General features: G+C 43.0%; 1 protein-coding gene across 5 annotated transcripts in view; it reads right to left on the bottom strand.

Moving 5' to 3' along the window:
- OXSR1 (oxidative stress responsive kinase 1) overlaps window positions 1-19,323 on the bottom strand; it is a 148,626-nt gene that overhangs the window by 61,211 nt on the left and 68,092 nt on the right. For all 5 annotated transcript variants that reach the window (XM_030549995.1, XM_030549993.1, XM_030549998.1 and 2 more), the window contains one exon: window positions 17,364-17,505. In XM_030549995.1, coding sequence (XP_030405855.1) covers window positions 17,364-17,505 — 142 coding nt within the window. The remainder of the gene's footprint in view (window positions 1-17,363; window positions 17,506-19,323) is intronic.

The raw sequence follows: 19,323 nt of genomic DNA, 5'->3' as shown, positions 1-19,323 counted from the left end.
GGGGAGGGGGGGAGGGAAGAAGAGGGACAACAATGGGTTAAAAACTATGTTAAAAATATAGCTGTATCATTTCCTCCCCCAATCTCTTCTTGTAATATTGCAGTAAGAGGACAACATTTAAAATCGCAGTACAATTAGCATTTGAGAGAGCTGTTTCCTCTTCTCTATTTTTAAAGCAGTAAGAAATGAAGCCTTTACTGCATTCTGTCACAGGCAAGCTGTCTTGGTGCACATGAGGATGGATTCCACCAGGATTCTATCATTAACAGCAGCTGTAGCTGGGAAAGTTTAGAAGGTGCTAAAGGCTGGACTGCAAATGCCACCAGTTCACTAGCTACAGATATGGCCTTTGTTCAGCAAGAAATATGTGCTAGATATATGCAAAACCAGTTCCAAGAATCCCTCCTGGCACTTACCCATGGGCAACGGTTGCTGAGTGAAGCCCTCTGGATAAGTAGCAGAATAAGTCACTTCCTACAGCAAGTTCTCCAAGCCATTTCCTTCTGGCTGCCCCTGTGTCTCCTCCAAGACATACTGATTTACAACAACTTGCAACTTAAAACGGTGTTGGGGTAGGGGAGAGATGGGGAGAGTTGTGTTTGGGAGAAACAGAACGACATGCATGGCTCCATGTGGCTGGACCACCTAACATAGGAAGAACTGGCATGATAGTAGTTTTCGAGGTAAGATTGGTCCATCACTGGCCTTTGCAATGGTACAAAGCCTTTCATAATTCACCTTATGCCTACACTGCATCACAGCTGGCTAATCCACTAAGTGGAATTTCATGTATATTCAATCAAGTACTAGAGATAAAACTTGGTTGACATTTATGAAGCAGAGTCAGCTAAGGGAGAAACATTAACTGTCATGCACTGTGTTATTTAGAAACCAGTTATGTTTCCATTTACACAGAAACAATTGGGTAACAAGCTCCATGCAGACTCAGAGAATGCTACATTGCCCCACCTTTGCCAGGATATGTTGCTGAATAATACTGGGACATGAAGAGAGTTAAGGCAGGCATTTAGAATGCATCTAGTAAAAATATCAGTAGAAAAATCCTTCTATTTCTTGAATTCCTTAAGTTCTCATAGGTGCTTGTTAAGATGTCTATTAAAATGGTGCTCTCTGCAAGTTACAGAAGTATGGATTGGACTATAAGGTGGATAGAAAGCTGGCTAGATTGTCAGGTTCAACAGCACAGTGTCTAGTTGGCAGCCGGTATCAAGCGGAGTGCACCAGGGTTTGGTCCTGGGGCTGGTTTTGTTCAACATCTTTATTAATGGTCTGGACAATGAGATGAATTGCACCCTCAGCAGAATTTCCTTTTCCCCTCAACCACAGAAATGGGCTGCAGAGCTGCTGGCTTCCACTAGGGACCACTGGACACAGGAAAGACCAGCTTGCAAATAGAAATTGCTGCTTGGCAGATGGGGAGGGAACCGGAGGGTTCTGGGCAGCTGCAGTTCCCAGCACACCCTGAAGGAAGGAGGCAGCATGCAGGAAACTCAGACTGATGCTGATTCCTCAGCTCATGTTGTTTCTCACTGTAGATCCCTGGATCAGTCATCCAGATAACGGTAGACCTGCACCCCTATCTTCTCAGGAAGGCCACCACTAACACCATGCACTTTGTAAACACCCACGGGGCCACCAACAGGCCAAACTGGAGAACCACAAATTGCTAGTGGGCCTGGTTCACAACAAACCTGAGGAACCTTCCGTGGCTCTGAAAGATTTAAGGAATCTCTGTTTTCATATTTCAGTCAAGGGCAGAGTACCAGTCTCTTCCTGGCTTCCATTATCTTCTCCCTGGCTCCCAGAGACCATGCAGAACTTCAGCTTCTTGAGGTAGCCATTGAGTAGATGCAGGTCAAGAATAGGTCAGAGACCACTCCTGGCTTTCAGAATTAGGAAATAGCAGGAGTAAAACCCTTTCCCTCTGAAATCCCGTGGAACCTCTTCCACAGCTTCCACTCAGAGGGCTTGTACTTCCTAGACTAGAAGTTGCTCGTGAGAGGGGTCCCTGAAGAGGGACAGGGAGGGCTGGTTGGAGGGTAGAAATAAACACTTACAGTGCTCAGTACCCAACAATCTGTGGTGAAATGAGACCATGCTGTTGTGATGTGGGACAAGCGGTCCGAAAATAAAGGATCCGACAAGAACTGGTACAACACTCTCAGGTGTCCCATCAAAAGATCTGTTTTGAGCCTCTCAGATGGCTGGGCAGATGTTGGTGCTGAAGCAGATGAGGGTGGGTATCAGCATTAAAAACCTCTGCTCCATCTTCCTCTGTTTTTAATAGAAGAGAGGATTGAAGTATTGGAACTCATAACCCTGGGCAGGTACAAAGTACTTCCTTTGGGCTCTTTTTGATGTGAGAAGCGAAAGCAAATGGGGGCTGCCACAGGACCTTCACTGGCCTCATTGGCAGGTAGGGCCAATTTTGAAAGGCCCGCAGTGGCCAGAATGTTAACCAGCCTATCGGAGGATTCTTTTACTACCCCCACTTGCAAGCCTAAGTTCGAGGCTACCCTCTTCAGCAGCTCCTGGTGGATACTGAAGTCATCTTGAGGGGGCAACGCGCCCACCCTTGAAACCGCATTGTCTGGAGAAGAGCCAGTGGCAACCTGCTCCAGCAGAGGGCCCTCCTCCTCTCTTTCTGTGCCAATGGGGTCCCACAGACCCGGATCCTGAAGGGTGGTACCTGGCTCAGTATCAGAGTCTGGGTCAAGTACTGCCTGCTGGGACAGTAGCACCCTTCTCCCAGAACCCACCGAGTAAGAGCATCTTGAGTGGGGCCCTGGCATCCAGGGAGGAATCCCCAGATTCCAAAAGGGACACTGCATTGGCCAGTGACTGCTAGGCCAAGCACTCAAAGGTACTCCTTTGCCTGAGTCCACAGCCAAATAGGGCTGACTGGATGTATACCAAAGATGACTCCTCAGATGACAGAAGTATGACTCAAACTTCGACTCAGACGATAAGCCTTCCTCCAGGGACCATGGAGGTAGGGTTCCAACCAGTGCTGGGGTAGAGACACTTGCTCCTGGGCCAGCAAGGATGGTTTCCCTCTGGATGGTACCATGGGGCCTAGAACTGGACAGCAGCTAAGGAATATGTGCTTCACCTGTCCAATGGCACTGATGCCACAGACTCTTATACTGTCAGCGACGACATTACCGAGAACGCCAGCAGGTCTCTGGCCACAGCAAACGCCTCCACAGTGGACAGCTCTGCAATAGTGCTGGTGCTGCACTGTACCTTCAGTGTTGACTGCTCACCTAGAAGCAGACTCAATGGTGTCTGCCTCTAGCTCATTCGCAATGATGCCACCTGCGATGCTGAGGCAGAGGAGCAGCGTGACTTAGGTTGCATCCTGCTCTGCTCTCTATGCCTGGCCTTCGAAGTAGGGGAATGCTTCCTCACTGCCAGATGCTTCTTATGCTTCTTTCTCAGCACCAGGGATGGCAAATGGTGCCGGGACTCCCGTATGGCAGGAGAAGCACTCCACACCGATGATGAGGTACTATGTGCCGAGTCTGACTGGAAGGTCTGAGAGTTGGCCTCCCAGACTTTCTTCATATGGGGTTTAAACTTGCAGCACATCTATACAGCGATGCCCAGCATGAGCCTCACCCAAGCACCTCAGGCAACAAAAAATGCAGGTCGCTCAAAGGCACAGGAAACAGACAAAACTCTGCTGACAGAGAAGCACTAGCTAAACTAACGACTGTTTACACTCTCACTATACACAATATGAAAAAATAAAGAACAACAAAGACCACTGAGAACAGCTTGTCGCAGCAAGGAAAGCTGTCCCAGCAACTGTGATAGGTGGTAAGAAGGAATGAGTGGGCGCAGGGTCGGCTAGGCCCCTTATACCAGCGCCACGAGGGCACAGCACCAGGGGACGCCAGAAATATCCCAATGTGTATCACCGAGGGAAAAATTTCTGGCAACTGTGCTCGGGGTGCACACACACCTACAGTGGAATCGACATGTGCAAGTACTCTAACACCACAGAAAGTGTGTTATGAACACACAGTTATGTAACAGAACACCTACGGGGAAAGGATTCTTCATTTGCAGCATGACAAGTTATACAAGCCAATCAAATGCGTGTCTTCTTGGCAAATGCTTGTCTCCCTACCTCCACAGACCACAATAGGTAGAGATGGATGAAACCTATCACAAGAAATAATCAAGCCTATCTTCCCTGCAAAGGCAGGTTTTAATCCCAATAGAGGACATACAAGATATTAATATGATACCATAGCTTATTTTAGCTGAAATGTATCACTTCTTTCAGTGGATCCATGCTGTGTTGTACAATTGTCTTTTCTCATACCGTACTGAGAGTGAGGTTAGTGCCATAGTTGACATTATTAAAATGTTTTAAGTACATAGTTCCAGCACAAGAGTCTTTTCCATCTATCCTTAGGATATAGAATAGGAAGACGTTATGGAAATTTGAAAAAATAAAATGGAAAGCAGCTGTTGGTACTTTGTACAAAATCAGGTACCAACAGCCCCAACACGTCTTACGTCTAAACAAGGATCTCTAGTCACAAACTTCTACTTAGAAAAGGGAAAGAGTACCAAACAAATCAGTTCTAGCCCAATTAAAATATGCCCCCAAAGCCACATTGCATCATCTCAGGATTATTTGAGTAGCTATAAGACATACTGAACTGCTCATGTAGTAAAAAAAGTTGCAAAAATTGTATTATAATAATTCACACTGTGAATGCTGCTGTGTCTGTCAGACACAGAAGGCGATGCACCGAATGATCTAGTAGTGTCTGCATCAGGAATTCTAGAATAGAAGAGGGCAATAGATAGGTTGCAGTTTTACTGTTCATCAGGATCTTGTTACAATTCCTGCTGTTTTCTACAGAATATTACTACTCACTTTTAAAAGTTTATTTTTCTTCCATGCCACCACTAGCTAGTGGCTAATGCAAGGGACTGGGAGCCCAGAGGCATGGTTTCTATTCTCAGCTCCGAGACCAAGTAGCTGTATGACCTTGGGGAAGTCACAAACCCTTGGTGCTCCAGCTATAAAACAGGGTAAGTTACCTCACAGAGATATTGTGAAGCATAACAGATTAGTGTGAAAAGTGGTGTGTAGTGCAAGCACAGAATACCTATAATTAAGTCTGCGAGTCTGTCATGGAAGTCACAGATTCCGTGACTTTCCAGGACCTCTGTGACTTCTGCAGTGGCTGGTGCGGCTGACCCAGGGCTCCCTGAGCAGCTCGGGTGATGCCCAAGCCAGCCACACTGACTGCTGCTGGAGCAGTCTCGAGCCACCATGCCCCTTCCTCCTCCCCAGCAGCAGCAGGAATTTGGGTGTAGGAGGGGGCTCAGGGCTGAGGCAGGGAGTTGGGGTGCGGGAGGGGGTGAAGGTTCTGAGCAGTGCTTACCTCGGGGGGGAGGACAAGGGGGCTCCTGGAAGTGGCAACATGTCCCTACCTTGGTTCCTAGGCAGACGTGAGGCCAGGCAGCTCTGCGCACAGCCTTTACCTGCATGCACTGCTCCCACAGCTCCCACTTGCCATGGTTCCCGGCCAATAGGAGCTGCAGAGCAGGTACTCAGGGCAGAGGCAGTGTGCGGAGACTTCCTGGCTGCGCCTCTGCCTAGGTGCCGCAGGGACATGTCAGCTGCTTCCAGGAGTCAGGTAGGGAGCCTGCCAATCCCCTTGCCCTCGCCCCCGCCCCACGTTTTACTCAGGGGTATATAGTACAAGTCACGGGCCGTGAACTTTTGTTTATGGGCCATGACCTGTCCATGACTTTTACTAAAAATACTCGTGACTAAAACATAGCCTTATCTATAATTGAATTTGGTGAGAAACATAGGAGAAAGGGAGAGGGAAAAATGCATCCATCATCCCACCCTACTGGAATAATTAGGCTATTTTAAATGAAAATTTGACCCATACTCTCCCTGCCACCCAGCAGGGGGCTTCTGCCCAGGTGTTCCTGAAACCTGAGTTTCCATGTCAGAGTCCAGAGGCTAGAAATAGACTGGGAAACTGTCCTGCGTATTCATCCACTGAATTCTTGGATTTCCTGATCTCATTTCCTCTATAGCAATAGAGGGCGAGCACAAAGCTCCTTTAACAGCTATTACAAGCTGTTACATAAATCAATGAGAAGGCATATTGTGGAGTCACAACGTCTGCTTCTTACCTCTAGGGAGCCAAATTTTGCAGTGCCCAGTCTCAGGCACTAGTAATGGATGAGAGATCCCAGGTTTGAGCTTGGTTTGCATTTCAAAACCTAATGTCAGATTTAGGTTATGTAAATGGCTAGATATACTTGCTGATGTGGCAATACTGATTTTATATATATATATATATACACACACACACACTCACTCTACAGGGCTCCAATTCTCATATATGCTCATTTAAAATACATTCCTAACTCATATGTCTGTTTATCTGTGAAAATTGAGGGAAAGAAGCAGGAGGTGGCACTTCCCAGTTCTCAACCTCCTTCCCCAAAAGCTGGAAGTAGCTCTCAGGCTAGGCCAAAGTAGTGAGAGGGAAAGTAAGTTCCCTTAATTTATAATTAAATTGGATGTTTACACATGTAAAGGGACCTTTAAAATGGAAACAGTCATCCTTTCAGCCACTGATCTTAAATCAGTGTTGCTTTCCAGGTTTCCACTGCATGTTACATTTCTCCCTCTGGTACAACAATCAGAGACTCACTGACTGCTGAATGTTCTCTCTCTCCTATGTATAAAGCTTTACAGGATTTCTGTTTTTAATAGAAGAGAGGATACAATGTGGCCTATTATATATTTACACCTTCTATCCAAAACCATTTCTGTTACAGATTTCCGAAATTTCAAGTGTATATTACTAAACTGATATAGTAAGTGGTCTATTTCTCATGAATTAACGGAATTCTGTGATGGATGGAATAAAAATACCAACACCATTTTCCCCATCCTGGAAACACTATAGTCCAGTAAGTAGAGAGCCTGGAAAGAATACCAACCTGGAATAATTCAGGAACCTTCACTGACTTTGGGTTTAAGGGATCCCCAATTAAGTAACTAAGTTACACTAAGCAAAGAAAATCTGGGTAATATCCATCTTAAAATGGTCTTTGAAGTGGTTTAATCACTGTAGACATGCTGCACGGTAAATGGAAAAAGATGAAGATTGCTTATTGAATCCATTGCTTTATTGACTAGAATGATGTGGGAAGATGCACCTATATTGGATAACAGTGTTAACAAATAGGAAGGTGCCTTAAAAAAGGCAGTGATGACATTCTTGAAGTGAACGATCCTTCCATTTCTAAAACTGAAAAAAGTAGTTTCGTGTTTCACCTGCAATAACTAACAGTTGCTGTGATGCAAGGAGAGGATGGAGATAATCCAGTCAATGTCTCTCCCAACCCCAAGTAAGTCTAACAACTAAGGAATTGCTAAAAAATGTCACTAGCTTCATATGTTACTGAGTAATCTCTCTACAGACCACTGAATTCCAAGACACAATCAGAGCTGAACCCACACAGCAAGTTTGAAAGTTGTCCTGGTTACTATTTCATGCAATTCATGATAGATTTTTCTCCATTCATTACTAAGCAGCTTGATTTACCAAGTACTGAGGAGGAAATTCAAACAAGCTTTCTTGCTTTTAAATTTCCTAGTAATTTCCAGGTATGACTAAAAAGAACAAAGGAAAGGAGAATCAGTAATATTAAAATCTTTCATATCTCCCTGCAAGCATCGCTCTCTGGCTCATGACAAAGGTCTGAAGTGAAGAACGAAAAATAGTGTGGAGTTCATTTCCTAAATACAAATAAAATGTTTTGATAAAGCCAGCACTCACAGTAATGGTGAAGCACGTGACACTTAGGTCAAGGATCACAACGGAAAGGTAAGCAGTGCTGGAAGTGGTCAGAGCCTGAAGTACCAAAGTGAGATTTATACTGAATATATCTTCTAGGTTTTACAAACTGCATACACACAGTGGTATCTGATCAGCTCTCTTGCTTACACGCTTTTATCAGCAGTGACAATTAATATCATCAGTAGACTTCAGAGCCATCATCAGTTCCCTTAACGTGGATAAGGGCACTCTTCAAAGGAACTATTGTTTATGGCTGTCTGCAGCCTCAGGCAAATGTCATGGTCTCAGGTTTACCTATGGTTCATATTTGACGGTTGTCTGAGAGACGATGCAGGTTAGGCACTTTTTTTAAATGAATTCCAAGATGATAAAGTATAAGTTTCAGCCACCAGGACCGAGCACTAGTTTGCTAGGTCACCACAATTTGATCTAATTTGGTTCCTGCTCTTAGACACAGAGATGTGACAGTGCCATGTGCCCTCTTATGCCAGATACTGTGCTAGACATTCTGTGAAGCAAGTTTATTGCTTCCACAGATCAAAAATGCTTGGGGTCTGTTCTTCCCTACAATGATTGCTTAAGGCTGTAGACAAAAATTCGGATAGCTTTGGATAAAGTCTGCAAATAAAACAGAAATGAGCAACTTATAATGAGCTAACTAGCAGTTACTGCTGTCCCTCATTCTTCTGAGAAAGACGAATACTAAATCCCATGAGAAGAGTGACTCAATCCAGGTTTCTGTGACTTTAGAGTCCTTGAAAGGCACCATATTGATAACACTGACTACCAACGACCTCTGTTTGTCCACAGAACAAATGTTGCTTATCGGTCTGCCTCACCCCAGACCTAAAACAGCCTTCACGGGTGGCAAGGTAGTTCAGTTTCCATTCCCCTTCAGACACTTGTCTCTCGAGCCCGACTGTGCACCAATCACAGTAGATTTCTGTATAGGCACTTTCCTACTGCGTACTGGGTTTTGGCAGGATACCAGCTCATTTCCCATAGGCTACAGAATGGCCATAAAATAGTAACAGCTTTCAGCAACTACCAGCTTGGCCTGGTTTCAAACTGGCAATTAGAGATGAAAGGCTCCATATCGTGTTACCAATCCCTTGAGCTATTCAGTTCCCATTGGGTTTGCCTTTTTTCAAATGCACTCACTAAAACAAATTTGTAGTGCTGGAAAAAAAAGTTACATTATTGTTACTAAAATAATGAACTACGGTACTTAACAGTCTCCACGGCAATTATAAGAATACTGGAATCCTGTTTTACTGCACCACCTACCAGCAGACCTGTCAATGCATTACTCAGCTACAAGGAAATGAAGCTGGTATACACAGTTCTGCCAATACACTTCCAGAGCCACCTTCATAAACCCCTACCAGAGCCAGTTTACTGCAATCAGCAATAGAGTAGGTATTTTCCAATTTATTGCAGCTGTATTCACATAGAAAGGTGCAATCTTTTACTACTATTCTCAGCCACAAACCAAATTTCTCAGCTGTGACTTTGTTGTAGTTAGTTGTAATATGGGCAGGGAAGTTAAAAAAATGGATTGTTAACCTCACACTGTCTCTTTAGCTCCCTCACACGTGTGCACCCCCACAACCACCACTCTGCATTTTCCCATTCATCTGGCAAGCACCTATTAAGCCTCCTCTTTGATTTCCTTCACCGCATTTTGCCTCTTGCGCCCTCCCAAGTCAGGAGACCAAGCCACCTCATTTGGCATGAACATCAAGAACTGTGTTTCTTCTTCACAACATTCAGTTGGACACCATGGCACTCTCCCCTATAAGACTGACAATTCTGAAGAGGTAGAATATTTTCAAGATAAATGATTGCCCTGCATCAGTGTACAGGCAGCCTCAATAGAGAACACCACAAGTGCTGCCTCTACAGGTAAAGATGAGCCAGCAAGTGGATATCTAACTGTACTGCTGCCTGTTTTCAATGCAAGGCCAATATTTTCAATATATAAAATTTTTAGTCACTTACTGAACCTTTTCATATTTGGAAAACATTATTTGACTAAAGAATTCTGTGATTCTCGGATCCTGAAAAGTCTTAATTTACATATGAGTATTTGTGATTTATCATTTCATCTGGGTTGAAATTTCAGTTACACAACAGCTAATCATGAACAGAAAAATAAGCTCAATTAATATAGAGCGAAAGACAGAGACCTTGACGGAGTTAATCAGCATGATTCATTTGTCAGGTTGACACAAAAAGTGTCATGTGAAAAAGCACTAAACTTAACTTTGATGAATTCATTGCAAGTTCAGTAATTTCAAAAGCTCTTTGGTTACTTTTGCTTTAGTTACATATTGCACGGAGTCATCCATCAAACTCCCGGACCTCTGATAATCCCTGATCATATACAGAGAAGAATCAAAGTCCAAATCAGGAGAGGTGCAAATATCTACAGCATTATCTGGAAGTGACTTGTCACCTTAATCATAAAATGGGCTTGTCTCGCTTGTTTCACTTCTGTGGAAACTTCATCGGGTGCAGTCCTGAAGCCCTGCTCATGAAAACAATTCCACGGACATCAGATTGCTCACACAGTGGCTGCAAAATTTGGCCCTTAATCTTTGGCACACTGGCTAGTTCTCAAGTGTTTAATACTTTAGACACTGGCTAGATTCCTAGGGTTTCAGACAGTCAGTGGGGTCACTGTGCTAGGAAGGGAGGATTGACTTCTGGCTCTGGAGGTCAAATAAGGACAAACAATGGATGTATGCAGTAAGACATGGCCAAGTGCAGATGAGTGTATAACATAAGACTGACTGCTTCTGGTTCTGGGGTACTGGAGGTTGTGCCTCCTGCTTTAAGAGGCAAACAGGAAGTGCGGCTTCTGCTATTTGAAACCTACAAGAAATTGACAAACTAGCGATGTTAAGGTTGAAAAGCAACTGGAGATAAGCTGTATTTTTAAAATGCATCTCATTAAAGTGCAGACAACCTTTACTGACATGCACCACTTTTCCCTTTGCTTTTCAGATGGTAAGCTCTGTGGGCAAGGGACTCTGCCTAGCACATTGTGAGTACTACTGGACACCCGCGCACACACACACACACACACACACTCTTCCACTAAGGAAGAGGTGGAGGATTTCAAAGCAGTAGTTCCTGGCTCCATTTTAGGTACTTATATGGCCCTCATTACTGTATATCTGAGCTCACAATTTTTAATGTATTTACCCTCTCAACAGCCTAGTGAGGTAGGACAATGCTATTATCCCCATGGTATACATGGGGAACTGAGACAGAACAAGACAAAGCGACATGGAGCCTATGGCACAGCAGGCAACTTAAACTGTGTCTCCCAAGCTCGATGCTGGCACCCTAACCTTGGGGCATTCTTCTCACAATCAGGAATCTAAGATAAATATGAAACTTCTCACCAGAGACGCTTGTGCTTCACTTTGCCCGCTAAGGAGGTTAAACAAGAATTTCAGGAAACATTTAAGTCCTCCCTAGATGACTGACTTTCCAACTTCCCCCAAAGAGTATTATCCAACTACATCTACCTACCCAAAACAGCAACAGACTCACTCTAGTGACAATGAAAAGACGGTTGCTCAAAGCTTAATTGGAAGCAACACTGCAACTATGACAAGCTTGTGTGGAGTGAAAAGCAACAGCAGGATTTCATTAAGCTAGTTTGCCGTGTGGTAACTTAATGTCCCCATTTAAGGCGGCATATTATTTAAAAAGTACATCAGTTGAATATATATATTCAGTCTCCACTGATTTTACAGCAATAGCTGTTTGTCCTCTGATTAGGTCAAGAGTTCTCACAGTCATCCTTTAGGGTGGCTCTGCCAATGGCCCGGTGTCAAGGTTGGCCAGATGTGCTACTTACATTTATTCCACAGTACTGTGACTAATTATATTCAGACAATTTTCTGCTAGGTGTGATATGACTCAAGTGTTCCAGCTACATTTGTGTAATTGACTGAACCAACATTTCATTGTGCTAGATATTTAAAAAAATAAGAGCACAAGTAGCTAACATAAGGCTTGTACTCCACAGCCCTGACCCCATTTCACCCTGCTTTATACCTGCACTCAAAAGCCCCACGTTACAAGCATCATTCAAGGTGGTCAGTGATCACCAGATGGATTTCCTCCAGAACCAGTAGATCTTTGGTCTGCTCAAAAAGTGAGTCAAAATTAGTTACATTAAACACTTCCTGTCAGAACTGCAGCCGCAAACCTTTTTTCCGCTCATAAGAACATATGAATGGCCAGGAAGGGTCAGACCAAAGGTCCATCAAGCCCAGTATCCTGTCTTCCAACAGTGGCCAATGCCAGGGACTTGACAGGAAATGAAGAAAACGGGTGGTAATCAAGTGATCTATCCCATATTGCCCATTCCTAGCTTCTAGTAAACAGGCTAGGGACACCATCCCTGCCCACTCTGGCTAATAGCCACTGAAGGACCTATCCTCCTGAACCCTGTTATAATCTTGACCTTACCAAGATCCTCTGGCAAGGAGTTCCACAGGTTGACTCTGTGTTGTGTGAAGAAATACTTCCTTATGTTTGATAGACAGCAGGTTTAAAACAATTTCATGGGGGGGGGGGCTAGTTCTTTTGTTTCTCACAGGCACATTGTTTTTTTCCTGCAACCAGTATGAAATCCTCTCTTTGCAATGCAGAGGGGACACTTTCCAAAACCTTGCCTTTGTAGTTGGATTGGTCAGTCATCCTTCCACCCAGCTTTACACAGTAGAACTTTCCAGACTGCTTTGCCCCACATGCTGCTGGTATCACTTTACTTTCAGTGTGTGTATTCTCTTGCAGCGGCATTATGAGATAGCTGTCCAAATTTTCCCAGAATGCACGGACACAAACAAGATTCTGAGTGTGGTACTTGTGACTCATGGTTGGGGACATAAATATACAGCAATGACAAAGCACAACCAAGTTTGCTGTATTTAATTCGGGACACTGACCTAACTGATTAGAAAAGTACAATGGTATTTGTGGTGTAACTGGATCCAAAATGGATACAGCACGTTTGGCTCCAAGTACCAAATGTTTTGTGGAAATCAGTTTTCTGTCAATTGCACTAAAAATATCCACGCAATGCCCCAAAGAATCTTTACCATAATTACTTTCATACTATTTCATTACAAGTCAAACAAAGAGACCATCATCTCTTTTTTAATGAAGAGTATTTTTGTTTGGGACTGGTACAATTGCTGCTGGAATACTGTGTCCACTTCTGGCAACCATAATTCAAGGACGTTAATAAATTGGAGAAGGTTCAGAGAACAGACAAAAGAAAGATTAAAGGAGTAGAAAACCTGCCTTATAGTGACAGACTCAAGGAGCTCAATCTATTTGTTAAGCTAAAGAGAAGGTTAAGGGGTGACTTGATTGCAGTCTATAAATACCTACACAGGGAACAAATATTTAATAATGTGCTCTTCAATCTAGCAGAGAAAGGTATAAAGATGATCCAATGGCTGGAAGCTGAAGCTAGGCAAATTCAGAAACAAGGCATATATTTTTAATGGTGAGGGTAATTAACTGCTGGAACATTTTACCAAAGGCTAGGGTGGATTCTCTATCACTGATCATTTTTAAATCCAGATTGGATGCTTTTCTAAAAGATGTGTTCTAGGAATGGTTTTGGGGAAGTTCCACGACCTGTGTTAAACTGTAGGTCAGACTAGAACTAGATCGTAATAGTACCTTCTGGCCTTAGAATTCATGAATCTATTAAAAGTAATTCCTACAAAAATACGTAATTTTAAATAAAGGCAGTGACATTAGTTGTGCATGTCAATAAGATTATACTGAAAAATTACCAGCTTCAAAACATCAGCTAAACAGATCTATTGAAATGCCCAGCACAGCGTTTTTGCTATTTACCTAAAATGTTGGTAAATGTTTTCAGTTTTTGACAAAAAAGTTTCAATCAAAAACAGCTTTCAAAATCTCAACTCTCATTTTCAGTTTTGGGTTTTCATCAAGCCACAAAGTTTTCATGGAGATTTTGGAAAACCTGAACATTTTAAATATTTTCCTGAGAAAAATTAACTTTCTGACCAGTTCTACTAGTCACCCAACTGCAGTAGAAATGACATTATCCCAGCATTACAAGAGTAATATGTATGCGTGTATCAAAGCAGCAGGAGACCAGTATCATCTTCAAATCCATGCATTCCCCAGTATAGATTGTTCTCCAGCAGTCACCTCATGGCTGGAATGAGGTTGTTAAGTTCTATTTTCAGTATGTATTTAAGTTAAAAGTAATTTCATTCTTTTTACTTACAGACTACACTGACTCAGCATCCTCCTTGTTCTGTTCCCAAAGTAAGCCAAGCCCAGCATAATCAAGAAGAAGAGAGTTAATATGGGATTCTCATTACAAAGGTAAGAGGGTTTTCTTTTCTCCTTCACTTAGATGAAGGTAGACAATTATCCAGTTTTAAAACTTTCTGGAATCTTTTGTACAAGACACTATCTGATATGAAGTTGTCCTGTAAATGTTGCAACTAGCCTTTTATTATAGGTGGGTCTGGAGCAGCAGTACCTATTAAGGATACCCCTCGCTTCCTATTATCAGACTCTGTTTCCAGTTGCTCATAAAACTCTGTCACACTAACCATTTGGGTTCAAGTTTTCCATGCTATGTCAGGCTGAAGGTTTTGGAAAATTTTAGCCAAAATGGTTCAGCCGCTTCTGAGAATGAGTCTAAGGGGAAAAAATGCCATTTTGCCCATAATAAATTCTAGAGACCTTTTCTTTGAAATTCTCTAGCACCTCTGTGCTCTGGAACAGGGATGTGAAATTAGGCAGGGGATGGCCTTAGTGTTAGGTATGTGCCTTTTGCTACTCCTGTGAATATCTGCCCTAATTCGGACAAGCTATAAACCTCTGAAAGTCAGTTTGTACATGCACAGTAGAGACTTGCTAGAGCAGTGGTTCTCAACCTTTTTGCATTGGCAGAACCCTAAAAAATTTCAAGTGGAGGTGTGGACCCCTTTGGAAATCTTAGTCTGTGGACGTACAGGGGACCAAAGGTGAAAACCATTGTGCTAAAGCTTGCTATCAGCTAACGACTATGAAGATTCCATCTGCATTGAGCAAGTTCCATCTTCTTGAAGCTCCTACATGATACCAGCTGTGCATGTGCCATTCCCACAGCATAACTGAGCATGCTCCAGCCCAAGGCAAGGGGGTCAGGATGACTTTCCCTGTAATTGCTGCTCCAGGCCAGGTTCGGGCCAGGCACCAGAATTAAGAGCAGGGAGCCTGTCTCTCTTTGTACTCTCAGTGACACTATGCTAGCCCCCAAGAAGCATAGAAGAGGAAGCAGTCTGACTTGAATGCAGAGGGGACAAAGGCCGGGCCAGGAGAGTGGGAAAGGATTACACTGGGACAAGGAGTCTGGTGAGACTGGGACTGGAGAGCAGAGAAAAACTGACTGGGAGGGAAGCTGGGACTGGAGGGAAGCTGGGACTGGAAGCTGAGGGAGAACACGGGGGGAGGGGTGAAATATGACTAGGAGGCAGTGTGGCAAATGGGGAGGGGGGGGAGGAGGGAGACCTACAACAAGGGTATTGGGGGGGAACTGGGACTGCCTGGGCAAAAAGACTGGGGCAAGGAGTCCAGGGAGGAGGACAGTGTATGACAGCCAGCTTGGGGGAGGTGGGGAGAGATTGGACAAGGAGCCAGGAGGGGAGAACTGGGATGGGATGGACAAGGAGAAAGGGACTGGGTGTCGGGGGAGAAGATTGAGAGTTGGACAGCAAGCCTGGAGGGGGAACTAGGACTGGCTGGGCAAGGAGACGGGAACGGATTAGATACATAAGGAGTGGGACAAGAAGCCTGAGGTGGAGAAATGACAGGACAGAAACAGATTGCAGGGAATGGGGCAGAGGGGTTAAAGTTGGAGGAAGTGAACAGAAGAGTCTGTGACCACTAGAGAACACTCTCTTCCAGAGCTTAAAATGAAACTCAAGATTCTCACCACGCCTCACTTTCACAGATATTTGCTGACAACCACTGGAAAAGTATTGCATCTCCTCCTCTTGTGCTGGTCCACACAGAGGAAGACAACCTACCACTGCTATCATGAATTCAATTAGTCCATATGGGAAAGGTCCATGAAATGGATCTAAAAGTTCATATGCAGCTGACAACCCACATGGGTGTCAATAGGATGCTATATGACAGTTTTCTCAGTTTGTTTTTTTAATAATCTAGGAACTAAGAGCCACATTAAGGATGCAAAATTAGAGCACTCAAAAATGAGGAAATGCCAAAACTATTTATTTACATGATCACATACTATTTTTCCCATAGGACCAGTCTTAAACAGTGCAGAGGCTGGGCAGTGCTTATTCAATGAACAGCTACTCAATATTTTGCTTTCATCTCATTGTTCAGTGTGTGGCTCCACGTCTTGTTCACTGCACATTATTCAAACCCTGCTCTGAAGACTGAAGTATTAATTTCCTCGTGGTCTTCTCTATAGTATCCAAGCCATTCACAAACATTCATTAATCAGATCCACAAAACCCATGTGAGATGAGTAGGTATTATTCCCAGTTGACTAATGGGGAGCTCAGGCACAGCGAGATTAGAGACAAAGGTATTCATTAATTTTAAGTGCCCAATTTGAAATGTCTGCCACATGATTTTTCAGCGTACTTAGCATTATATTATACTTTATATAGTCAAGCCCAGCTCCCACTCACTTCAGCTGTGAGTGCTCAGCACTTCTGTAAACCAGACCCCCGGGTCTCAAATTGGATACTCAGCAAATGAGGAACACACACTTTGTGACCACCTGCAAAACGTTTGATTTAATTGGATTTGCCTAGCATCAAACAGGAACTCTGATAGAGGCAAGGACAGAACCCAATCCTCCAGGGCAGCATTTGACTGAGTTAACCATCCTTCTTACTCCTGCAATCCCCTGCCTTGTTCACTACACACCTTCGAACTTCTTTAACAAGTGAGGAAGGGGTTCAACAGACAAGTCTCCTTTACTACACAACCCTGATTCATCCCCACAGCAGGTCCATCCTGTGCAGTGAATGAGGCAAAGTCCTGTGGAAAAGTCAATATGTGATCCTTTAATTAAAAACTATATCATACCATAATGCATATGCACAAGGCGATTTCCTAACTTTTGAGTGCTTGACGTTGTAACCTTAACAATGTTCTTTTAACATACCGCTGTGCATGCAATTCAAATATACTATACTCTTTTGCCTTGCCCCTCAGGCCAAAGTATATGGCAGCCCCTTTCAATATTGTTCTTTTACCTTGGCATACTGTACTGTTTCAATTCCCTCATTTCTGCCAAGCCCTACATACAGCATTACAACTGGTTTAAGCCTTGCTCAGAAGAAACATTTTCCACATGTACAGTGTGTGAGCAAGCCAAGAAGCACTTCTACAGTATTGGGAAAGCTTTGCACTACAGGAAAGCAAAAAAAGTACCTGTGGATTTGTCCATTTTTATGCAGGTAGTCCAGCCCCTCCAGCACCTCCTTTAGGATTGTGGCTATACTAGGTTCATCCAGGACTCCATTCTTGTGTTCCCCTTTTGCCACTATGTGTTTAATAACATCCAAAACAGAGCCTAGAGAGAAGACAAAAGTCAAACTTGTTCTTTAGCTTAAACTGGAAGGAATTATTCCATGTGATTAAATGCCATCTACACAGTCATCTTGTGGGTAAATCAAGGAAGCCTGGGAAATAGGTGGAGGGGTTAGGGTTAAAGTCAGTAGCATCCGTTTTATTTCCAAATAAAAATCCAGATAAAAGGGTACCTTCTCCATTCCAAATGGGATGCACTGAAAGGACTTTCACTTGCACTTTCTTCATGGTTTTACTGAAATTGTTTAAATCCCCCCCCCCTCCATTTTAATCTGGTCAGTGGGGGGGAAGGTCTTACAGATCCTCAATAGTACAAACACCAAAAACATACACCTCTAGCTTGACTGAAAACTTTGCCAAGAAGTCCAATACCAGGTCAATGCCTTATAGCCTAAAGGGGACCTAGTTTGTCAGCTAGTAGTAAGAGTTAAAGTTCATTCTGACTAATTTGAGATTAAAATCACAAAAGGATAGTTTGCCAGTTGATACAGATACTGGAGCACAGATGTTGATGAGGCAGCTGTTTTGGCACTGATTCAACTTAAGAGCAGGGAGAGGAAATGAAGAATTGGGGAGGGAGTTGCCACTATGCACAAACTAAAATTTGGTAGAATTTTATTTTCCAGTTTCTAAAGACACATTTGGTACACAGTTCCTAGCATTCCTCATAGCATTCCTATTCCTAATACTTAATGGTGAGCATCTCTAACAGATGGAGAGAACAGATGAATTTAAAATTTTGGTAACAAATTACTTCCTCATTATGTACAGAACTGGAGTAGAGTTTAAATCCCTCCTGAGATGCATCAACACAGCTCCTCTTCTAGAAGGGATGTGAATTACATCATCCTGGATGACAAACCACGCTTTACAGACCAAATCAGCTCTTTGAATTGCACCTGGGAATAAATCGGGAATTAGTTCAGAGACTGCCTCTTCTCATACAACATTGTGACCTGCTCATGTGTTTGTGCCAATATCTCTGTATTTTCATCTGGGGAATGGAAGGCCGTATATTTGGTATTTACTACTCCCATTGGCCAGAAAGCCTGACCTTCAAAGCACGGTGTATAGCCTGTCTCTATTCTCATGAGTTAACTGTGTTTAGCAGCTCAGTTTGGGGGTTAAGCAACTCCAATCTGGTTTTGATTTATTATTATTATTATTATTATTGTTGTTGTTTAATCCTTGTTTATGCAATTGTAGGGAGCTTTAGTGATACAGGTATAAAACAAGACAATGTCAGCAATGGTGATGGGTTTTGGAAAGAATTAGCTTAGGACCACAAGTTTTCTATTTTAAATCTTTGAGTAGCATACTTAGATAAGGAACATTTCGGTACCAGTTTAGCTAGTTATAAGAGAGTTCATTCTGACTAACTTGTGATTAAAATTACAAAAGAAAACAGAACATGTTTCAACTTGTTAAAGAACAGTGAAAAGCCCAGAAGTGTTTAAAATTGGCATGTATTAAAAACATTAAGACTTAGTCATGTGAATTTTGATTAATAATGAATTTCAAGAATGTGCCAGTTAACATTTGTAAGCAGACAGAAAGCAGAACCTTATGGAAAACACATAGGTAAAGATTTTAAAGAACAAAAAAAACCACACACATACACACACCCACACACACATGTGCTGTTATAGACCCTTAAGAAATTATTGTTTTTTAAAAATATATATAATTTAGAGGGAGGGCTTGGGTTTTTTGTTTTTTGTTTTTGGAAATTTTGCATTATTTTGTTTTATCCATTTTATCCACAAGGGGAGGGGGGGTTGGAGGCCTTGGGGGCACAGAG

The sequence above is a fragment of the Gopherus evgoodei genome, chromosome 2 (genome assembly GCF_007399415.2).
Source record: "Gopherus evgoodei ecotype Sinaloan lineage chromosome 2, rGopEvg1_v1.p, whole genome shotgun sequence".
Classification (NCBI taxonomy): domain Eukaryota; kingdom Metazoa; phylum Chordata; order Testudines; family Testudinidae; genus Gopherus; species Gopherus evgoodei.
This window is presented reverse-complemented; position numbering and strand designations above follow the sequence as displayed.